The 17135-nt window shown below is 45.0% G+C and overlaps 1 protein-coding gene across 5 annotated transcripts in view; it reads left to right on the top strand.

Annotated features, from left to right (window-relative positions):
- Window positions 1–58: 58 nt before the first annotated feature.
- FZD3 (frizzled class receptor 3) overlaps window positions 59–17135 on the top strand; it is a 34304-nt gene continuing 17227 nt past the window's right edge. For 2 of the 5 annotated variants that reach the window (XM_077925377.1, XM_028725241.2), the window contains exons 1-3: window positions 59–172; window positions 4744–5272; window positions 15901–16097. In XM_077925377.1, the coding sequence (XP_077781503.1) occupies window positions 5084–5272; window positions 15901–16097 (386 nt within the window). In that variant the 5' untranslated portion in view covers window positions 59–172; window positions 4744–5083. Of the gene's footprint in view, window positions 173–2566; window positions 2678–3030; window positions 3128–4743; window positions 5273–15900; window positions 16098–17135 lie in introns of all 5 variants that reach the window. The other 3 variants (XM_028725238.2, XM_028725239.2, XM_028725240.2) reach the window with 3 other exon arrangements.

Below are 17135 nucleotides of genomic sequence, written 5' to 3' on the forward strand. Positions count from 1 at the left end.
GCGTCGGAGGCTGGGGCGCAATTGGCTGGCTTTTTTTCTCGGCGCCCCGCCCTCCCCGCGAGGGGGCGGGGCGTAAGGCGGCGGCGGCGGCCTCGGAGGCTCCTTCATTCGGGCCCCTTCAGCCGCCGCGCCGAGGAAGGGCCGGCCAGCGCCGCCTGAGGGACGCGCTCAGGTAACGGGGGGGGGGGCAAAAAAAAGGACCGGGGTTACAGCTAATAACCGCCCCCCCGCCTTCGCCACAGAGAAATAAAAGAGGCTCATATCACCTCAGTGAAGGGGGGGAGGGGCGCGCCTCACACTTCTTTTCTGGGGGGGGGGGGTTTAAAATTCCTGTCAGGGACCGACCTCCCCCCCCCCACGAGAGAATTGGCTTCCTCATACCTGCGCGCGCATGCGCGACCCCTTCACCTCCCACCCGCATTAAAAGACAATGAAACGGGGGGGGGGATGTTTCATGGCAGGATTCCCCCCCCCAGTCCTCCTTTTTTCTTATTTTTTCTCAAACGCTCCCGCGCGTGGGGGCGACGAGGTTTGTTTGTTTTTTAATGGGGGGTGGGTGGGATGGTGGGTGGGATTCCCTCCATGGGAACCGACTCCCAGGGGCCAAGGTCCTTTCGGCCTCCCCCGCCCATAAAATATTTGAGGGGTCTGCCCCCTCCCCCTGCAAAGTTGAGGGGCAGTGCCATTCACATTGTGCGTGTGTCGTGTCATGTCACGTGATCAATTATATTTTACTCTTTTTACTGGAAATTTTACTTACAGCATAACATATGTGATCAGTTATGGGGGGCTGTGCTTACCTGCTCTCCCCCCCCCCTGCAATATTTTATTCAAGTTGGCACCCCTCCCTCCCTCCTGGTATTGTGTCCAGGTCAAAGGGTGGGTGGGCTTTGAGGGTTGAAAAGGGTTAAAACAGAGAAACTGGGTGGGTGTTTTTCAGGCCATGTCTTTTTAGGAGGGGGAAGGGGGTTGGAGGGAGACCCCCCCCCCTCCTGACCCAAAGAAGGATTAGGGAGGGGAGGGTCTCCTCCTCCTCCTCCTCTTTTGCATTGTGCCCTCTTCCCCCTGCATTGCATAGGCTGGGGCCGGGTAGGTGGCCTCCTGAAACTGCAGTTGATAATTATGTTATAATTAAACATTATTTATATCCTGCTTCAACCCCCCCCCCCTTTTCTTCTTCTGTCTGATTGAAGGCCTGCAAGGCAGGTTAGCCGTAAGTTAATATAGGCTAATGAGCATAATAAGGTTGAAACAAAACAAAAAGGTTGTGATGACTGATGAAGACTCAGGCCCTCGTTATTAGTAATTAATGCGCTTTAGCTTGCCCTGCTGCTTCCTCATCAGCCAGAGAGAGAGAAGAGAGGTGTTTTGATAATTTCCTCCTTATTTTCTGACCAACCCCCCCCCCCAACACATGTACAGGCACTGAAACACTAGTTTATGAGGGGCTTGCTTTCATAGCCATGGCGTTGTGTTTTGTGGGGTAAGCCGGGGAGGTTCCCAGGCTTCAAGGGAGGTGTTACTTTGGAGAAAGTGTTGGCAATTAAAGGATCCTGTTGAGAAGTAGGGGTTTTAAACCACCTTCATGTATGAGGGGGGAAACAAGAATGAATGAATGAATGCTAAGGGGACGCTGTGGTGGTGGCAGCAGACGAGAGCCTCTACTGCCTTCATTGCATCCTGGGCTTCCCTTTGAGCTGATTACTGCTGCAAACTGAATGCTGGTCTAGGCAGAAACCTCGCCTTTCCGCCAACCATGCAGCCTCCAGATATGTTGGATTGCAACACCTATTATGTCTGAGGCTGGCGGAAGTTATAGTCTCTAAAGCATTCATTAGTATATTGAGAAAGACGCATAAAGTTGCTTAATCAAAGAGCTGTGTACATAATAAAATTGTAGTAAAACACGGCTAAAATCTGCAATACTATTGAACAGATACTCGTAAAATAGTTATCATTAAGGCACAGAAAATGTCAGCCGAAAACGTAAAACGTATATAGGTAACTAAAGGATATTTACTTTGCTGAGGTAAGTGTTCAGAAAGTGTCTAAAACAATAGTTAGGGTGCCTGTCAAGTGTCAATAGGCAGGGAGTTCCAAAGGTACTTCCATACTACAAGTTGAGCTCACAAATGCCGAACCGACATTACGTAGCTTTTGTGAAAGTTCCAAGGAGTAAAGTGGTCAGATGGGCACCAATGGGGCAATGCTATCCTGTAAGTAAAGGAGGGCACTGAGTTGAGAAAGGCTAGGATAGTCTGATCCAACAGGGCAGTTTTTATATTTTTAAGACTCCTTAAAAGGTGTCCCAATTTTGCTGATAGCAGCTCCGTCTCCCCTGCATCCTCACTGCTCCCCAGGAAGGTCCCAGAAGCAAAGGAGCTTTGTTAATGTGTTCTCTCTGAGCTTCACCACCTCCCCTGCAACAATGGAGGCAAAATGTTTCTCTCTAAGTAAACTGAAGTACTAAATATCCAGAGCTGAGTAAAGTGACTGGAGCTCTCCTTGCAGGAATGGGCACTGAATGCAGTGCGGTCAAACCTTTTGTGTTTCTTATAATTTGTAGGAGCGTTGTGTTGATGGGGGAGGGATGATGGAGAACCTCTCCACTTCAATACATGGCAGTATAGGGAGCGAATCTCCTCCCAGTATAAGGGACACATATTTCCCTGGAGAGGTAAGAGAAGCCAACTCCGTTGCAGCAATGACGGTTTAGTGTGGATTGCTTTTTCCCTTGTTGGTGCAGCTGGGATGAAAAAATGCCTACCATCTCCATTCCTTGCAAAAGATTATCCTCTCCTTGCTTACGTGTGCCATGCTTTTCTTTCCTCTTTAGAATTTAGACAAGGGCCCAAAGGATAGATTAAAGTCTGCAGTTGTTGTGTTGCCCCTCCCTGGACATAGTGGGGATCAGAAGGATGGGGGTGGGGACAGTATGAATCTCCAGGGCAGGATGGTTTAAAAATTAGAAATCTGACTATAATCATTGGAATAGATTCAGAGGGATTGTTTTCTTTTGTACCGAAACAGCCGTTGGAATAATTACTGCAGACAGCACTTTGCCATTGAGCTGCTAAAATCCTGCAGCAGTTAAGGATTGTGTTGAGTGAGCACATCTTTCTGGGAGGTAAATAAATTCTCTTCAAAAATTCTAGAAATTTATCGTGATTGTTATTTATTCATTTTTGTTAGTCACCTCTGTTTACACTTGCAATAATTCTTTTTGTAAGTTTAGGAAAGTGGCAGGCTTGCATTCAATTGGTTGAAAATGCAAGTGTATAGTAACTAGTTAGCTTTTTCTCTTGTTATGATTTAAGTGTCATAAATGATCTACGTTAGTATATACAAGATGATTAAGATTTTGGTATGGTAAATCTTTATTTGCATAAGATAGTTTGTTCATGGTTGCTATATTGTGTTTAAAAACAGTACAAAAGTCAGGTGAGAAGAAACCGAGTTAGCACCCAAGGAAACTAAAATTGGGGGGTACCCATGGATCACCAGCATTTATTAATTGTAGTTAAGATATCTGTGTGGTCAGACTCAATCCAAATATTTCTTGGATTGCCTCCGTATTGCCACTGCCTCCTGTGTTCTTTTCTTCTTGGCAAACTACTTTTAATATAGGTTTTTAAAATCTTTGACAGTGATGAATTGTTTGTGTTGTCCAAAATAGCCAAACTTTGCCAAAATAATCAAGTCTTGAAAGCCCTTGAAGCATATTCAGAGAAAAGTGACTAGGGTGGTGAGGGGCTTGGAAACCCAAGTCCCACGAGGTATTGGTTGAAAGAGCTGGCTTTGTTTAGCTGGAGAAGAAGAGGTTAAGGGGAGGCGTTATAGCTGTCTTCATATATCTGAAGGGCAGCCATGCGAAAAAGAAGCAGACTTGTTCCCATTTGCTTCAGAAGGCACAACTGGAGCCCATGGGTGGAAGCGGCAGGGAAGTAGATTTTGGCTAAACGTTAGGAGAAACTGCCCAATAGTAAAAGCTGGAGGTGATGGGCTTTCCTTTTCTAAAAGGGTTTAAGCAGAGGCTGTGTGGCTATCTGTCGGGGATGTTGTAGATTCATCCTGCATTGCAGATCTGCATTGAGCAGAGGGCTGAACTTCAAGGTCCCTTATAGCTACAGTACAGTATATGATTCTATCAAATACTATTTCCTCCTAAATCAGCTGCCATTTGTATCATAAAGAAATGTTTTCACAGTCTGTGACCCTGGTGATATGAGTCCTTTGCCTTCTATAGACTGCAACTATCAACTAGAGATTGTGCTCTGAAATAGCCGTATAGTAGTTTACCCTAAGTGTAATCCATAAATCATAAGCTATTTAGAAAAAATGGAGGTAGTAGTAAAGCTAAAGCGAAAAACATCAAGCCTCATAAATCTTGAGACATGATGAGCAGTTGCAGCTTCAGACTACATGTTGGGAATGATTGAAAGCTTGGCAATATCTGGTAAATGTCTGGTGTACTTGCACACATGATCAGTAGAAAACTCTCTGTCAGTGGGGTTTGCCTTTGGATTTTATGATTTGTTTACTATATTTATACAGTGCCTTTCTGCTTTGGAAAGGAGAAGCCAAGTGCTGGTTGATCAGGCTGTGGTAGTCTCTTGCTATCATTTTTCATTTGTGCTTTGCGCTTTTCTCCCAAAGTTATATGAGAGCCCATGAGTCATAACTAATAGCTTTATTTGAACTGTTAGCAATACAGTTTTAACACTTTTATTATTTTGTCTTTAGAGCACTTAATGAAAGAAGAGAGCCTGTCAACATGGGGTCTGTTTGGGAGTGCGGTTAGACAGCCAGCTTTGATGACCTAATGCAACCTGCATGGCAATATGAAACAAAAGGCCAAGATGAAGTACCTTATTAGTGCTTTGGGAATGAAAGCCTTCTGTGGGACTCAGCTAAGTTGCATCAATGCAAACAAACAGCCTTTCTCTGAAGAATCTTAAAATGAAGACCTGAAATGCGGATGAATCGAAGAATCTTTCGGTCTCTGAAGAACCTGACAGTGGTTCACAGGTACCCAGCAAAGTCTACTAAATAATCTGGAGAATCTCATGATTGCTGCAGAAAGATGGCTGCAAGCTGGGTCTTCCATTGTCTGTGGCTTTTGGCTGTTCTGATAGGATGCACAGGTGGTCACAGCCAGTTCTCATGTGAGCCCATCATCTTGAGGATGTGCCAGGATCTTCCTTACAACACCACTTTTATGCCTAACCTTTTGAACCATTATGATCAGCAAACAGCAGCTCTAGCCATGGAGGTAAGAGTTAACTTCTGCCTAAATGTACGATAGCATTCACAGTGGTGGAATTGCCTTTGGTACTGGAGAGTTGCCAAAAATAATTGAAGAGCTTCCCTACATCTGCTTGCAGGAATAATGCACAAAACAACAGAGGTGCATTGGTGCTCTTGAGGACGCTTTACACGTTATGAACAACCTACATGGCAAAACAGCATAAAACCTGCATATAAAGTGGTATTAGGTGGCTATATGCATATGCAGTTTGAACTGCTGTTCTTTTACACAGAAGTGCTTTCCATTTAAAATAAATGGCATTTGAAGCAGTTCCTTGAGATAAAAAAGCGAGTTCTTTGCATGGTATAGATAAATACAGCCATCATGGATCATCACAGCAGCCCTGAGTCTGGGACTAGTTTTGTGGCATGTTTATATCTGGGGGGCATTCAGAAAAAATTGTGCTGCGGTGGTAGTTCATCCTGGATTTTTGATCCTGAAAATTGGTGGTGGGTTGGTTGAGAAGTGATTCCCCGTGCTTTTGGGTACAAAGTGTCGTGGCAAAATCTGCTCCCCTCCCTGCTTTACAGGGTTGCAATAAAGGCAAACAGGAGTGTCCATTTATGAAGAGTGGATGATTATGCTGCAGCGGAATCGTTGCCTCTTGTTTTTGGCCAAGTGCCTGAGGTCTCCTTAGCTTTAGGGCAGGATTACCTAATGTATGGCTCTCCAGCTGCTGTTGTACTGCAGTTCCCATCATCCCTGACCTTTGGCCATACTGGCTGGGACTTGCGGGAATTGGAATCGAATAACACCTGAAGGGTCACAGGTTAGCCAACCGTACTTCAGAGCGACTTCAGTAGCAGGTTCCCCTTCCTCCAAGTACACCATGAGATGAAGAACCAGTGAGGAGAGTGCTCCTACCATGAAGTCCTTGCCCCTCATTTGCCCACATTTCAGCTTTTATCTCAGTGCAGTGGCTGCCCCTCTTATCAGTAATAATAGTAATAATAATAATTGTATTATTTGTACCCCGCCCATCTGGCTGGGTTTCCCCAGCCACTCTGGGCGGCTTCCACAGAGACCAAAAATACACTAAAATGTCACCCATTAAAAACTTCCCTGAACAGGGCTGCCTTAAGATGTCTTCTGAATGTCAGGTAGTTGTTTTTCTCTTTGACATCTGGTAGGAGGATGTTCCACAGGGCGGGCGCCACTGCTGAGAAGGCCCTCTGCCTGGTTCCCTGTAGCTTTGCTTTTCACAATGAGGGAGCTGCCAGAAGGCCCTCGGCGCTGGACCTCAGCATCCGGGCAGAACAGTGGGGGTGGAGACGCTCCTTCAGGTATACTGGGCCAAGGCTGTTTAGGGCTTTAAAGGTCAACACCAACACTTCGAATTGTGCTCAGAAATGTACTGGGAGCCAATGTAGGTCTTTCAAGACCGGTGTTATGTGGTCTCGGTGGCCGCCCCCAGTCACGAGTTATGAGCATTGCATCTCCTTTTGCCTGCAACATGCTTCTCATTAGCAGGGCTCACCTGTATGACTAGTCCAGTAGGCACTGCCTTCATTCTTTCTTGGCTTTGTCTGCTCTTGGTGACTTCAGCATGTAGCCAAACTTTATTTGACTGTAGTGTCATAATTTCATCATGCTCACTGCAATAGATCAAACGTAAACATAGACGAGGTTTTAATTTGTATGTCCCTGTTGCACAAACACAAAAACTGTGTACAAAATAACAGTTCATTTGAATCACACTTTTCCTCTTGGGGTCAAGAAGTTGTGATTGCCTTCTGATTTATTTAGGGGAGCACTAGGTAAACTGGAAAAGGGTGATTATAAATTACTTCCAGTAATTTTGAACATGCTTTTTAAGCTTCCCAATGTTAGGAGCATTCCCAAAGGGGGAAATTTCCTCAAAGGAAATTGCCATTGCAAGATACATATTCCTGCTAGTGATCCTGCTGTTGCATTGCAGACACTGCTATGATCAAGACTCTAGCTGTTTCATATTCCTGCACTTTGTGTTCCAGGTTAGATTTGCCACATTTCTCCAAATATATTCCATTTCCAATATAGTCTTACCTAGTGACAAGTGTATGTTATTACAAATGAAAGTTCCCCAAATTCTATTTTGAATTAAACAGAACAATATCCTTGTTATGTTGGCCTTCAAAGCGTGAGAATTACCTCCTGTTCTACAGTATAATTTTAGTAGTTAAAATGTGGGTCTAGTCTACACCCAATGGCCTCTTGTGCCCCACCAAGCAGTGCTGAGAATGACACAGTTTTTCTTCAGCTTCTGTAGAGCAATCTTATATGGTGGGCAGATATTTTTAATCATACTTCCTCGGAACTTCTTAACTATTGAAATGGCTCCCTCATCCGGACTATTATAGAATCATAGAATTGTAGAGTTGGAAAGGAGCTCACGGGTCATCTATTCCAACCCTCTAGTAGGCCTTGTCATTCTTCAAAGTACATTACTTGTATCTTAAGTAAAGGTAAAGGTACCCCTGCCCGTACGGGCCAGTCTTGACAGACTCTGGGGTTGTGCGCCCATCTCACTCAAGAGGCCGGGGGCCAGCGCTGTCCAGAGACACTTCCGGGTCACGTGGCCAGCGTGACAAGCTGCATCTGGCGAGCCAGCGCAGCACACGGAACGCCGTTTACCTTCCCGATGGTAAGCGGTCCCTATTTATCTACTTGCACCCGGGGGTGCTTTCGAACTGCTAGGTTGGCAGGCGCTGGGACCGAGCAACGGGAGCGCACCCCGCCACGGGGATTCGAACTGCCGACCTTTTGATCGGCAAGCCCTAGGCGCTGAGGCTTTTACCCACAGCGCCACCCGCGTCCCACTTGTGTCTTACAGAGGCCTAATTTGTATATACTAACAATACTGCGACAATATCTCTCCACATCTTTGTAATTTCTCTCTGGTTTCAAGTCTGTGCTGTCTCCTTATTTTGATCAAAAGTTACTAAAGTCTCTATAAAGGTTGGGCAGGCCTTTATTTTCTATTCTTTTGATTCCCACTCTGTGTGGCATCCGCCCTGGTAGTTGGATGAGCTGTTGTGATACCATAATCAGGGAGGTTTCCTTTCCAGGATAAAATAGTTAGCATCAGTTAACTTAGTTTGGGAAGTAAGGTATGTCACATTTATCCTTCTTTCTGCCCTTGAATTTCTGTCTGCATAGGATACATTATTTCTTCTAGTGTATGGCTTACGGTAACAGTATCTTCTTCTTACTCTCAAGAGTTACCAAAAGCTGCTGTGGTGAAATCTGGTTATCAGTAGAAGTGGAATGTTGAAAATTACAAAGGCCTCCCATCCACCTTGTTTCTTTGTCCATTTTTTTGTTCTGTCATCATATTAAAACTGGTATTTCGTTGTTTTACCTAAGGTTATCAGTTTCTTGTGTTCCAGTGTTCCCCTATAATGTGTTGGCAGCCTCAAATAGTTTCAGATATTCCTGCATTGAAAGGGGTTGGAGTAGATGACCCTTGGGTCCCTTCCAGCTCAATGATTTCATGATTCAGATGTGGGCTTAAGCTTGTACTTTGAGTTATATCAATGCCAAATATGGTTTGCTGGAGAATTTGAGGTGGGGGACCCCCCCGTACACCTCCAAGTCTGATCGTGAGGCGTACAGAGTAACACTGTGTCTGACACACTGTCTCTTGCAGCTACTGCTTAGGAAAGAGGCACAATTCTGTTTGACTAGTTTCTTTAAATTCTTGCGTATTGGTCAGATTGAGCTGTCCAAATTGTAGAAGCAGAGGAACTAGGAGCTGTCCAACATTGATCAGGGTGCTAAGAAGATATGCATTGACTTACAAATTTAAAAAAAAAACCCTGTATATTTCAGCATTCACTCGTCTCTTGAAATATGTGATAAATTTGCTGATGGTCTCACTGAATATTGCCCTGCTCCACCATACTCCCTCTGTGGAAGAGCTTATCATACAGAAAAACTCATCTAGCTAATGTTGCAGCTATGTCATTGAATTAAGTTTATCTTTCTAACTACCTATTCAGCTGTTGACAAAAATATGGAGAGGGGAGCTGTGATAGAGTTCAATGAAAGTTTGTAGTAGGAACCAGGGTTTAACCTAGAGAAAAGAAAATATGTGTATGTTTTTCTGTTTTCAAATATTTACAGTGTTATCCATTTAAAAGTAATAGCTCAGTATTAAGTAGCTATGGATTTGAACAATTAAGCAGAATGATCAACATCAAGAGCAGACAAGCTGTGGAAAAGGTTGTTTAGTGAGGTAGATTCTCCCTGCACATTTTGAGGGAAAGACAGAAACGTATCTTCTTATAAAGCTCTCCTTGCTTCATAGAATCATAGAGTTGGAATAGACCACAAGGGCCATCGAGTCCAACCCCCTGCCAAGCAGGAAACACCATCATAGCACTCCTGACATATGGTTGTCAAGCCTCTGCTTAAAGACCTCCAAAGACGGAGACTCCACCACACTCCTTGGCAGCAAATTCCACTGTCAAACAGCTCTTACTGTCAAGAAGTTCTTCCTAATGTTTAGGTGGAATCTTCTTTCTTGTAGTTTGGATCCATTGCTCCGTGTCCGCTTCTCTGGAGCAGCAGAAAACAACCTTTCTCCCTCCTCTATATGACATCCTTTTATATATTTGAACATGGCTATCATATCACCCCTTAACCTCCTCTTCTCCAGGCTAAACATGCCCAGCTCCCTTAGCCGTTCCTCATAAGGCATCGTTTCCAGGCCTTTGACCATTTTGGTTGCCCTCCTCTGGACACGTTCCAGTTTGTCAGTGTCCTTCTTGAACTGTGGTGCCCAGAACTGGACACAGTACTCCAGGTGAGGTCTGACCAGAGCAGAATACAGTGGCACTATTACTTCCCTTGATCTAGGGAAGATGGAGGGCCTTCGTCCCCCCAGTTGACAAACCAGCAGTTACACTCTGTCTGCTCCCACTGGTGTCCTGCATTTTCCTTGATGTTAGAACAGTTAGTCTTTCTCTCATAATCTTGGCTCAGTTGTGCTCTCCCACCCTCACGTTGCAAGGAATTAAAGAGACTATTCTCGCTCCAGCTTTGTGCCGATTTAGTAAAATGGCACTTGAGAAATGCAGTAAACAGCATTGCATGCAAGCATAGCAGGTAAATAATGAACAATTAGACATTTTGCTAAATGTTTTTTAAAGACTGCTTTGGGGGATTTTACTTCTAGAATGTGGTGGGTTTGTTGCCCTTTTTAATTTATGCATACTGACTTTGTTTTTTGGGGTCACCCAGGCAGATGGCTTGGTATTATGGTTAATTCAAATGTCTAGGAGAGGCTTAACTGCAGGGAACTTATGCTGTGTTAGAAAAGATGAACATAAGAGGCTGCAGGATCAGGCCAGTGGCCCATCTAGTCAAGCATCTTGTTCTCACAGTGAGCAACCTTTACAAAACCCGCAGAGAGGGCCCAAGCGTAGGAGCACTATTGCGGTTTCACCGACTATAAATGCACCAGTAAAAAAACTTCCATGGATGAATGGAGGCAATGCAAGACTTTCTTTTTGGTTGCGACCAGGCTTCCTCTTTCTTTCTTTCTTTCTTTCTTTCTTTCTTTCTTTCTTTCTCTCTTTCTCTCTTTCTCTCTTTCTTTCTCTCTTTCTCTCTTTCTTTCTCTCTCCCTTTGCAGCAATGGCAGTTTTGCATTTTGAAATATATAGTTATTGCCACTGTGACTGGTGGGGAGCTGTATTCTATGCCAGGTGAAGCATCCAAGTTTTCATTAGCCCCAGGCAGAACTGGACTCTAGTTTTCGGCTGACAAAAACCACTTACTATTTTTGCTCTTCATAATGGCCTTTCAGTTTTTCTGAGCTACCCCTTGATTAGGAAGTGAGCTGAATGCAGGGGGTGTGGGCACCCCCCCCCCCATTAAACTTAGATCTTTTAGAAGACATCTGAAGGCAGCCCTGTTTAGGGAAGCTTTTAATGTTTAATAGACTATTGTATTTTAATATTTTGTTGGAGGCCACCCAGAGTGGCTGGGGAAACCCAGCCAGATGGGTGGGGTATACATATTAAATTATTATTATTATTATTATTATTATTATTATTATTATTATTATTACTACTATTACTATTATATCCCACCCCCACCGTTCAGCCCAACAGTGATCCTTGCTTTGCTTCCAAACAGCTTACCTCTCCAGTAGCTGGTTGATTTACATAAAGCACCCTCTCTCTCTCTCTCTATATATATACATATGATTTGCTGAAATGGCAGAAAAAGCAATAAAATTCATGGGACGTGCATATCTGCACGCCTGTGCCTTCCCTGGCACCTTTGCCTCTGTTTCCCATATCATGTCTCTGGCCATGATATTAGCAAACCCCTTTCTCTGCTGGCAAAGGACTGTTCCTATGGATTCCAGCCTTTTGTGCTGGGACAAAGGTTGGCATTCTGATTCCCCGGAGCCAAATTGTGCCCTTTGACTCTCTCCCCTTTTCACACTCCTCGCTGAGCTTGGCCTGTTGCTATGCTTCAAAGCCTGTGGGTGTAGGGTTACCATGGCAATGGGGATGAAACTCCCGAGAGAGGAGGGGCCACAGTGTGAATAGAACACACAGGCCTTGTTAATCTGAATGTGAATGAAGGAGGAAGGCTCCTTTGTACTTCATCTCCATGTTGCCCAAGCCTACAATTTATCAGCAGGGAAGCAACTTTCTCGTTTGCTAACTTGTTTATATTTGCTGTTTCTTGAGGCTTATGGAACAAAAGTGGTCGTGTCAGAGGCAGCGAGCAGCAAACGCCTTGGGTTTTAATAAAAATTGTTTCTTTGACTTTATAGAGGCTTTTGTTCCTTTTACAGCCAGAACGCTGCTCCCCAGATACTACTCCATAGCTTTCCTTTTTAGATCACAGCTCACCCTTCTGTGTTTACAAAGAGGTTTCCCCCTGAAGTTCAGAATCCATAGATCCAGTGCGGGAGGGGGGTGTGGGTGGGTGCAGGACCAAATTTAGGGTGGTTCAGGCAGTTCGCCTGCACAGTGTGCTAAGCCAAGGGGGTGCAAAATCCATAAGTGAGATGATCCCTTTTGGGGTGCCAAATTTTGGCCTTGCACATGGCACCATATTACGAAAGGTTACCAAAGTCCGGCCCTAGTAAAGGTAAAGGTACCCCTGCCCGTAAGGGCCAGTCTTGACAGACTCTAGGGTTGTGCGCCCATCTCACTTAAGAGGCCAAGGGCCAGTGCTGTCCGGAGACACTTCCGGGTCACGTGGCCAGCGTGACATCGCTGCTCTGGCGAGCCAGAGCCGCACACGGAAACGCCGTTTACCTTCCCGCTAGTAAGCGGTCCCTATTTATCTACTTGCACCCGGGAGTGCTTTCGAACTGCTAGGTTGGCAGGCACTGGGACCAAACAACGGGAGCGCACCCCGCCGCGGGGATTCGAACCGCCGACCTTTCGATCGGCAAGCCCTAGGCACTGAGGCTTTAACCCACAGCGCCACCCGCGTCCCATACCCGGCCCTAGTAGGTGCAGGGAAAAAATCCTCCTTAATTTATATCCCCTAATTCCCATCTATCTATCAGCTCTGCTTGTCTAGACATGAGCAGTTGTGTGTAGATCAACCTAATGTTGATCACATATACTGTATCTAAGCCTAAACAAATAGGTTCATGCCATGAGAAAAATAGGTGGTAGGGGGTTCCTGGATGCTTGACTTGTATGTCCTGAGGCTTTTTCTTCACTCTGGAAGGAAATATGAGGACTGGCGAAAGGAGCCGGCTATATACAACCTCCGGAGACCATCATAGTTCTGTCGTAGAGGAGAAGACAAAGGAATGTCAGGCTCCGCTCCTGATCAGAACTCTTTTCCCTCCCCCCTTTACAAATTCAAATAGTTACTAGGGTAACGGAGAGGCAACAGTCCTGTTCTAAAGTGCAGGCGCCATGTTCATTAGAATAACAAAATGAGACATGAATTCCACCCTGTCACTAATAGTATGGGAGAATGAATTAAAAATGTAGGAGGAAAGCTCTTTTGCACGGCTCAATCCCATCAGTAGAGACGTATGCTTTTCCTGATTGCTGCTTTTGTAGCTATGCTTCTCGTTGCACGATGTCTGCTTTTAAGTCTCTCTTTAAGCTAATAGAAGACTATTCTGTCTTTCTTTCTCTCCGCCCAGCTCCCAGCCTTGCATGGTGCCCCCCCCCACACACACACATGAGAGAGAAATCTTGGGGGTTATGGACCAAGGCTATTTCAGTATGAGCATGTCTGCCATAGTTGCCAGGGTTAGCACCACATGGCACCTGACTTACAAATGGCCATTCATTTGTCATCTCTGACAAGTAGAATTTCCCCATCCATGCTGGAAAAGTTTCTGGTTCTTGAAGATTTAATAGTGGGAGGCAGTTCAGTCCTGGGCCTCCATAATGCAGCTCTGTTTAATACAGTGTCTTTGCCAACTCGGGGAGGAATTCAAGGTTGTTTTCTTTCAACAGAAGCATTTCGGCTTGTTCAGTGGAGTGACCTTCCCCTCTCCTTCTGCACACTGTTTTGGGTTTTTCCCTGATTGTCCAGAGCCAATTGGGGGCGGGGGCATGAGGGGGAGCACAGGAGTCTGGTTGCGCTAGTATAAGGCCTTGTGCTGGCTGCAGCTAACGGAACTACAGTGGTGCCCCGCAAGACGAATGCCTCGCAAGACGAAAAACTCGCTAGACGAAAGGGCTTTCCGTTTTTTGAGTCGTTCCGCAAGATGAATTTCCCTATGGGCTTGCTTCGCAAGATGAAACGTCTCTTGCGAGTTTGTTTCCTTTTTCTTAAAGCCGCTAAGCCGTTAATAGCCGCTAAGCCGTTAATAGCCGCTAAGCCGCTAATAGCCGTGCTTCGCAAGACGAAAAAACCGCAAGACGAAGAGACTCGCGGAACAGATTAATTTTGTCTTGCGAGGCACCACTGTACATAGTTGAGCCTGGACTACAATTTCCATCACCCCAGCCAGGACTGCTCTCTGGTGCTGTGGCTGATGGGAGTTGTAGTCCAGAACATCTGTAGAAAGGCTGTTCTAGAGGCTATGTATGAAACTTTCCCTCTTCCAGCTTTGGAGCTGGAATGACATTAAGTGGAAGAGCACTTGCCATCAGAGATTTCGGAGGGGATGTTGTCCCCTCCCCCACACCACCCTTCTCCAAAGGGAGAGAGTGATCAAATGGCTTCCTGGTGCTTGCTTTCATAGGTGACTGCCAACTAAAAATCTGCATACACTAATATCATGTACTCATTTGCATATGTTCACTTCCTCTGGGGACACTGGCAATCGTAGCAGTCGCTGACGGCATGTGTGCCTCATTACTTTTTATGTCTAGACAGCTTATTGTAATATTGGGGTGCGGGGAACTGACTTACCGCATCGTATTTGTATCACACCCTTCCTTCAAGAAGTTCAGAGTGGTATATATTGGCGTATCTCATCACATCCTCCCAACCACTCCCTGAGGAGTTAGGATAGGATTAATGTAGGAGATAGTGACTTTCTTAAGGCCACCCTGTGATTTCCTTGGCTGACTGGGGATTCTAACCGAAGTCTTTCCCAATCTAAACCAAACACACTATCTATCTACTACAGCACTCCAACTATGTATTACTTAGAATCTTAGAGTTGGAAGGGACCCTAAAGGTTCTCTAGTCTAACCCCCTGCAATACAGGAATCTCAACTAAGGCATCCATGGCAGACGGCCATCCAGCCTCTGTTTAAAAACATGCTTTATAGCATCTGTTTCTTTATAGTATTGTATCTGGTTTTTATACAGCAAACTGTAGCATAGCAGTGTTAACTTCAACAAGCATGTATTGTTGATTTGGTCTCTTTTTACACCCCTGCTCTCATCTCTTTAATTCATAAGGAATGTGCCATATTTTTCTGCTCCTATCTAAAAATTGAATACTTGGCAGCTTAATATATCTAGGATAGCCTCAGGGTGAATTCAGATTTACTACTTACATTGTACCATCTTAGAAAATACTTTAATATATAAGAACTGATCTATAGAGTAATTTCTAGCTGCCTGAACGTGTATGTCTGACACGACATAGTGAACAGTGTTGTGTATCTGTGGTGCTTTTGCCATAGAAATAGGTCAGGGATCACCAAAACAGTGCCCATGGGCACCAGTGTACCTACCAGATCTGCCCTGTGAATGGACATTTCTTATTAAACTAGGCCTATATAACTTGTGCCTTGCTAAACAAAATGCAGCTCATCGGCCATGTCTGGTGGCCATCAGGGGCTTGATAAATTTTAGGTTTTGCCACATGCAGAGGGCTACTAATGGGTGGGATGAGGATGTGGTTTCAAGCGATTGTCTGGTGGGCTTATTCAGCTCAGTGGCCCATGATTTGTGTGGTGACCTCTGAAGGTGCAAGTCCACCAAGCAAAGGGAAAGTGCGTTACGATGGCATTGAGCAAATATTTATGTTGGCATTCCGTGCAGTCTGTTGCCAGAATTATCTGTCATATTTGATCTGTTCCTCCCCACCCTGAAAAAGCTGGGCAGAGATTCTGAGATCTTAGATTATGATAACCACCCAGGCTGTTTCACAAGACGGAATCTGAAATGGTGGCTTGGGGCTATTTAATTTTGTTTTCTCTTCATAGCCATTCCACCCAATGGTGAACCTTGAATGTTCCCGGGACTTTCGGCCATTCCTGTGTGCTCTCTATGCTCCTATTTGCATGGAGTATGGCAGAGTCTCCCTCCCATGTCGCAGAATTTGCCAGCGAGCCTACAGTGAGTGTTCAAAACTCATGGAGATGTTTGGTGTGTCTTGGTCAGAGGATATGGAGTGCAGCAGGTGAGAAATCCTCTGGATTTGTGTGTGTGTTTAAACGGCCACCTACAGATTTTAACACGTGCCAGGAATTATAAAATGACTTTGTTTTTCAGCCTTAGTTGCTGTACCCCCCCCTTCCCTCCCTTTTCTGGACACTAAACCAACTTAGTGACCCACAGTAACTCTCCTGCTTTGACTGGGTTCCTACCCAGCAGGCAGAGGCTACTACATTTCAGAGTCTCGTCAAACACTTGAAAATTCCTGCTCCAATCTCCCTTTTCATTTTTTTCTCCCCACAAGCCAACCTGCCCCTTTCAGACAAAAAGGTGGCGGCATGGTGAATGACAAAACAATTGCTCAGTCTTCAAACCAGCTGCACATGTTCCCCACTTTAATTGAGTAATCTCAAATCTTTTTTTGCTTTCGTTCAAAAGGAGAATATGCCAAGTGAAGGCGTCATGGCACGTAAAGAACACAAACAATGCATACACAGGGCAGCTGAGACAGACTAGAAAGGCTTTACTAGCTTAATAAAGGCATTAGAGTGAGAATAATCACCCTGGCCACAAGGACAACTTGGCTTCTTGTGTTATTTTTGCATCTCTCCTTTTTCTCTTTCCTCATTTGGCTAAGCTACAAGAAAAGGCTCATAGTTTATGTTCAAAAAGTCAAGAAAGCTGGTCATAATCTACAGGAGACCAGACAAGCAATGTTCTGTTCTGCTTTGCAGTGAACTTGAGTCATCTTTTGTTGCTTGCCCTAAGCTTGGCTCCAGAGAAAGACCTTCTCAGTCATAAAGCCATAGAGACATAAAGCCTCTCAGTCCATTCTGCCCACTTCTCTTCAAGTCCAGCATGAAGTTTTACTGTCCATCTGCTGTCCTACACTCTTCCTCTTCTTCACATGCAGGCTGGTGCCGTCCAGTGGTCAAAGTGCTGGTCTAAGGCCAGGGAAACCTGCCGGGGACCATCTAATAGATAGGAGAGGTACTTGCAGTAAGGAGTCAGAGGATTGAAGGTCATATGTATTGGTAAAAACAGCCAAGTGTGCTAAATAAAA

The sequence above is a fragment of the Podarcis muralis genome, chromosome 3 (assembly GCF_964188315.1).
Source record: "Podarcis muralis chromosome 3, rPodMur119.hap1.1, whole genome shotgun sequence".
NCBI lineage: Eukaryota > Metazoa > Chordata > Lepidosauria > Squamata > Lacertidae > Podarcis > Podarcis muralis.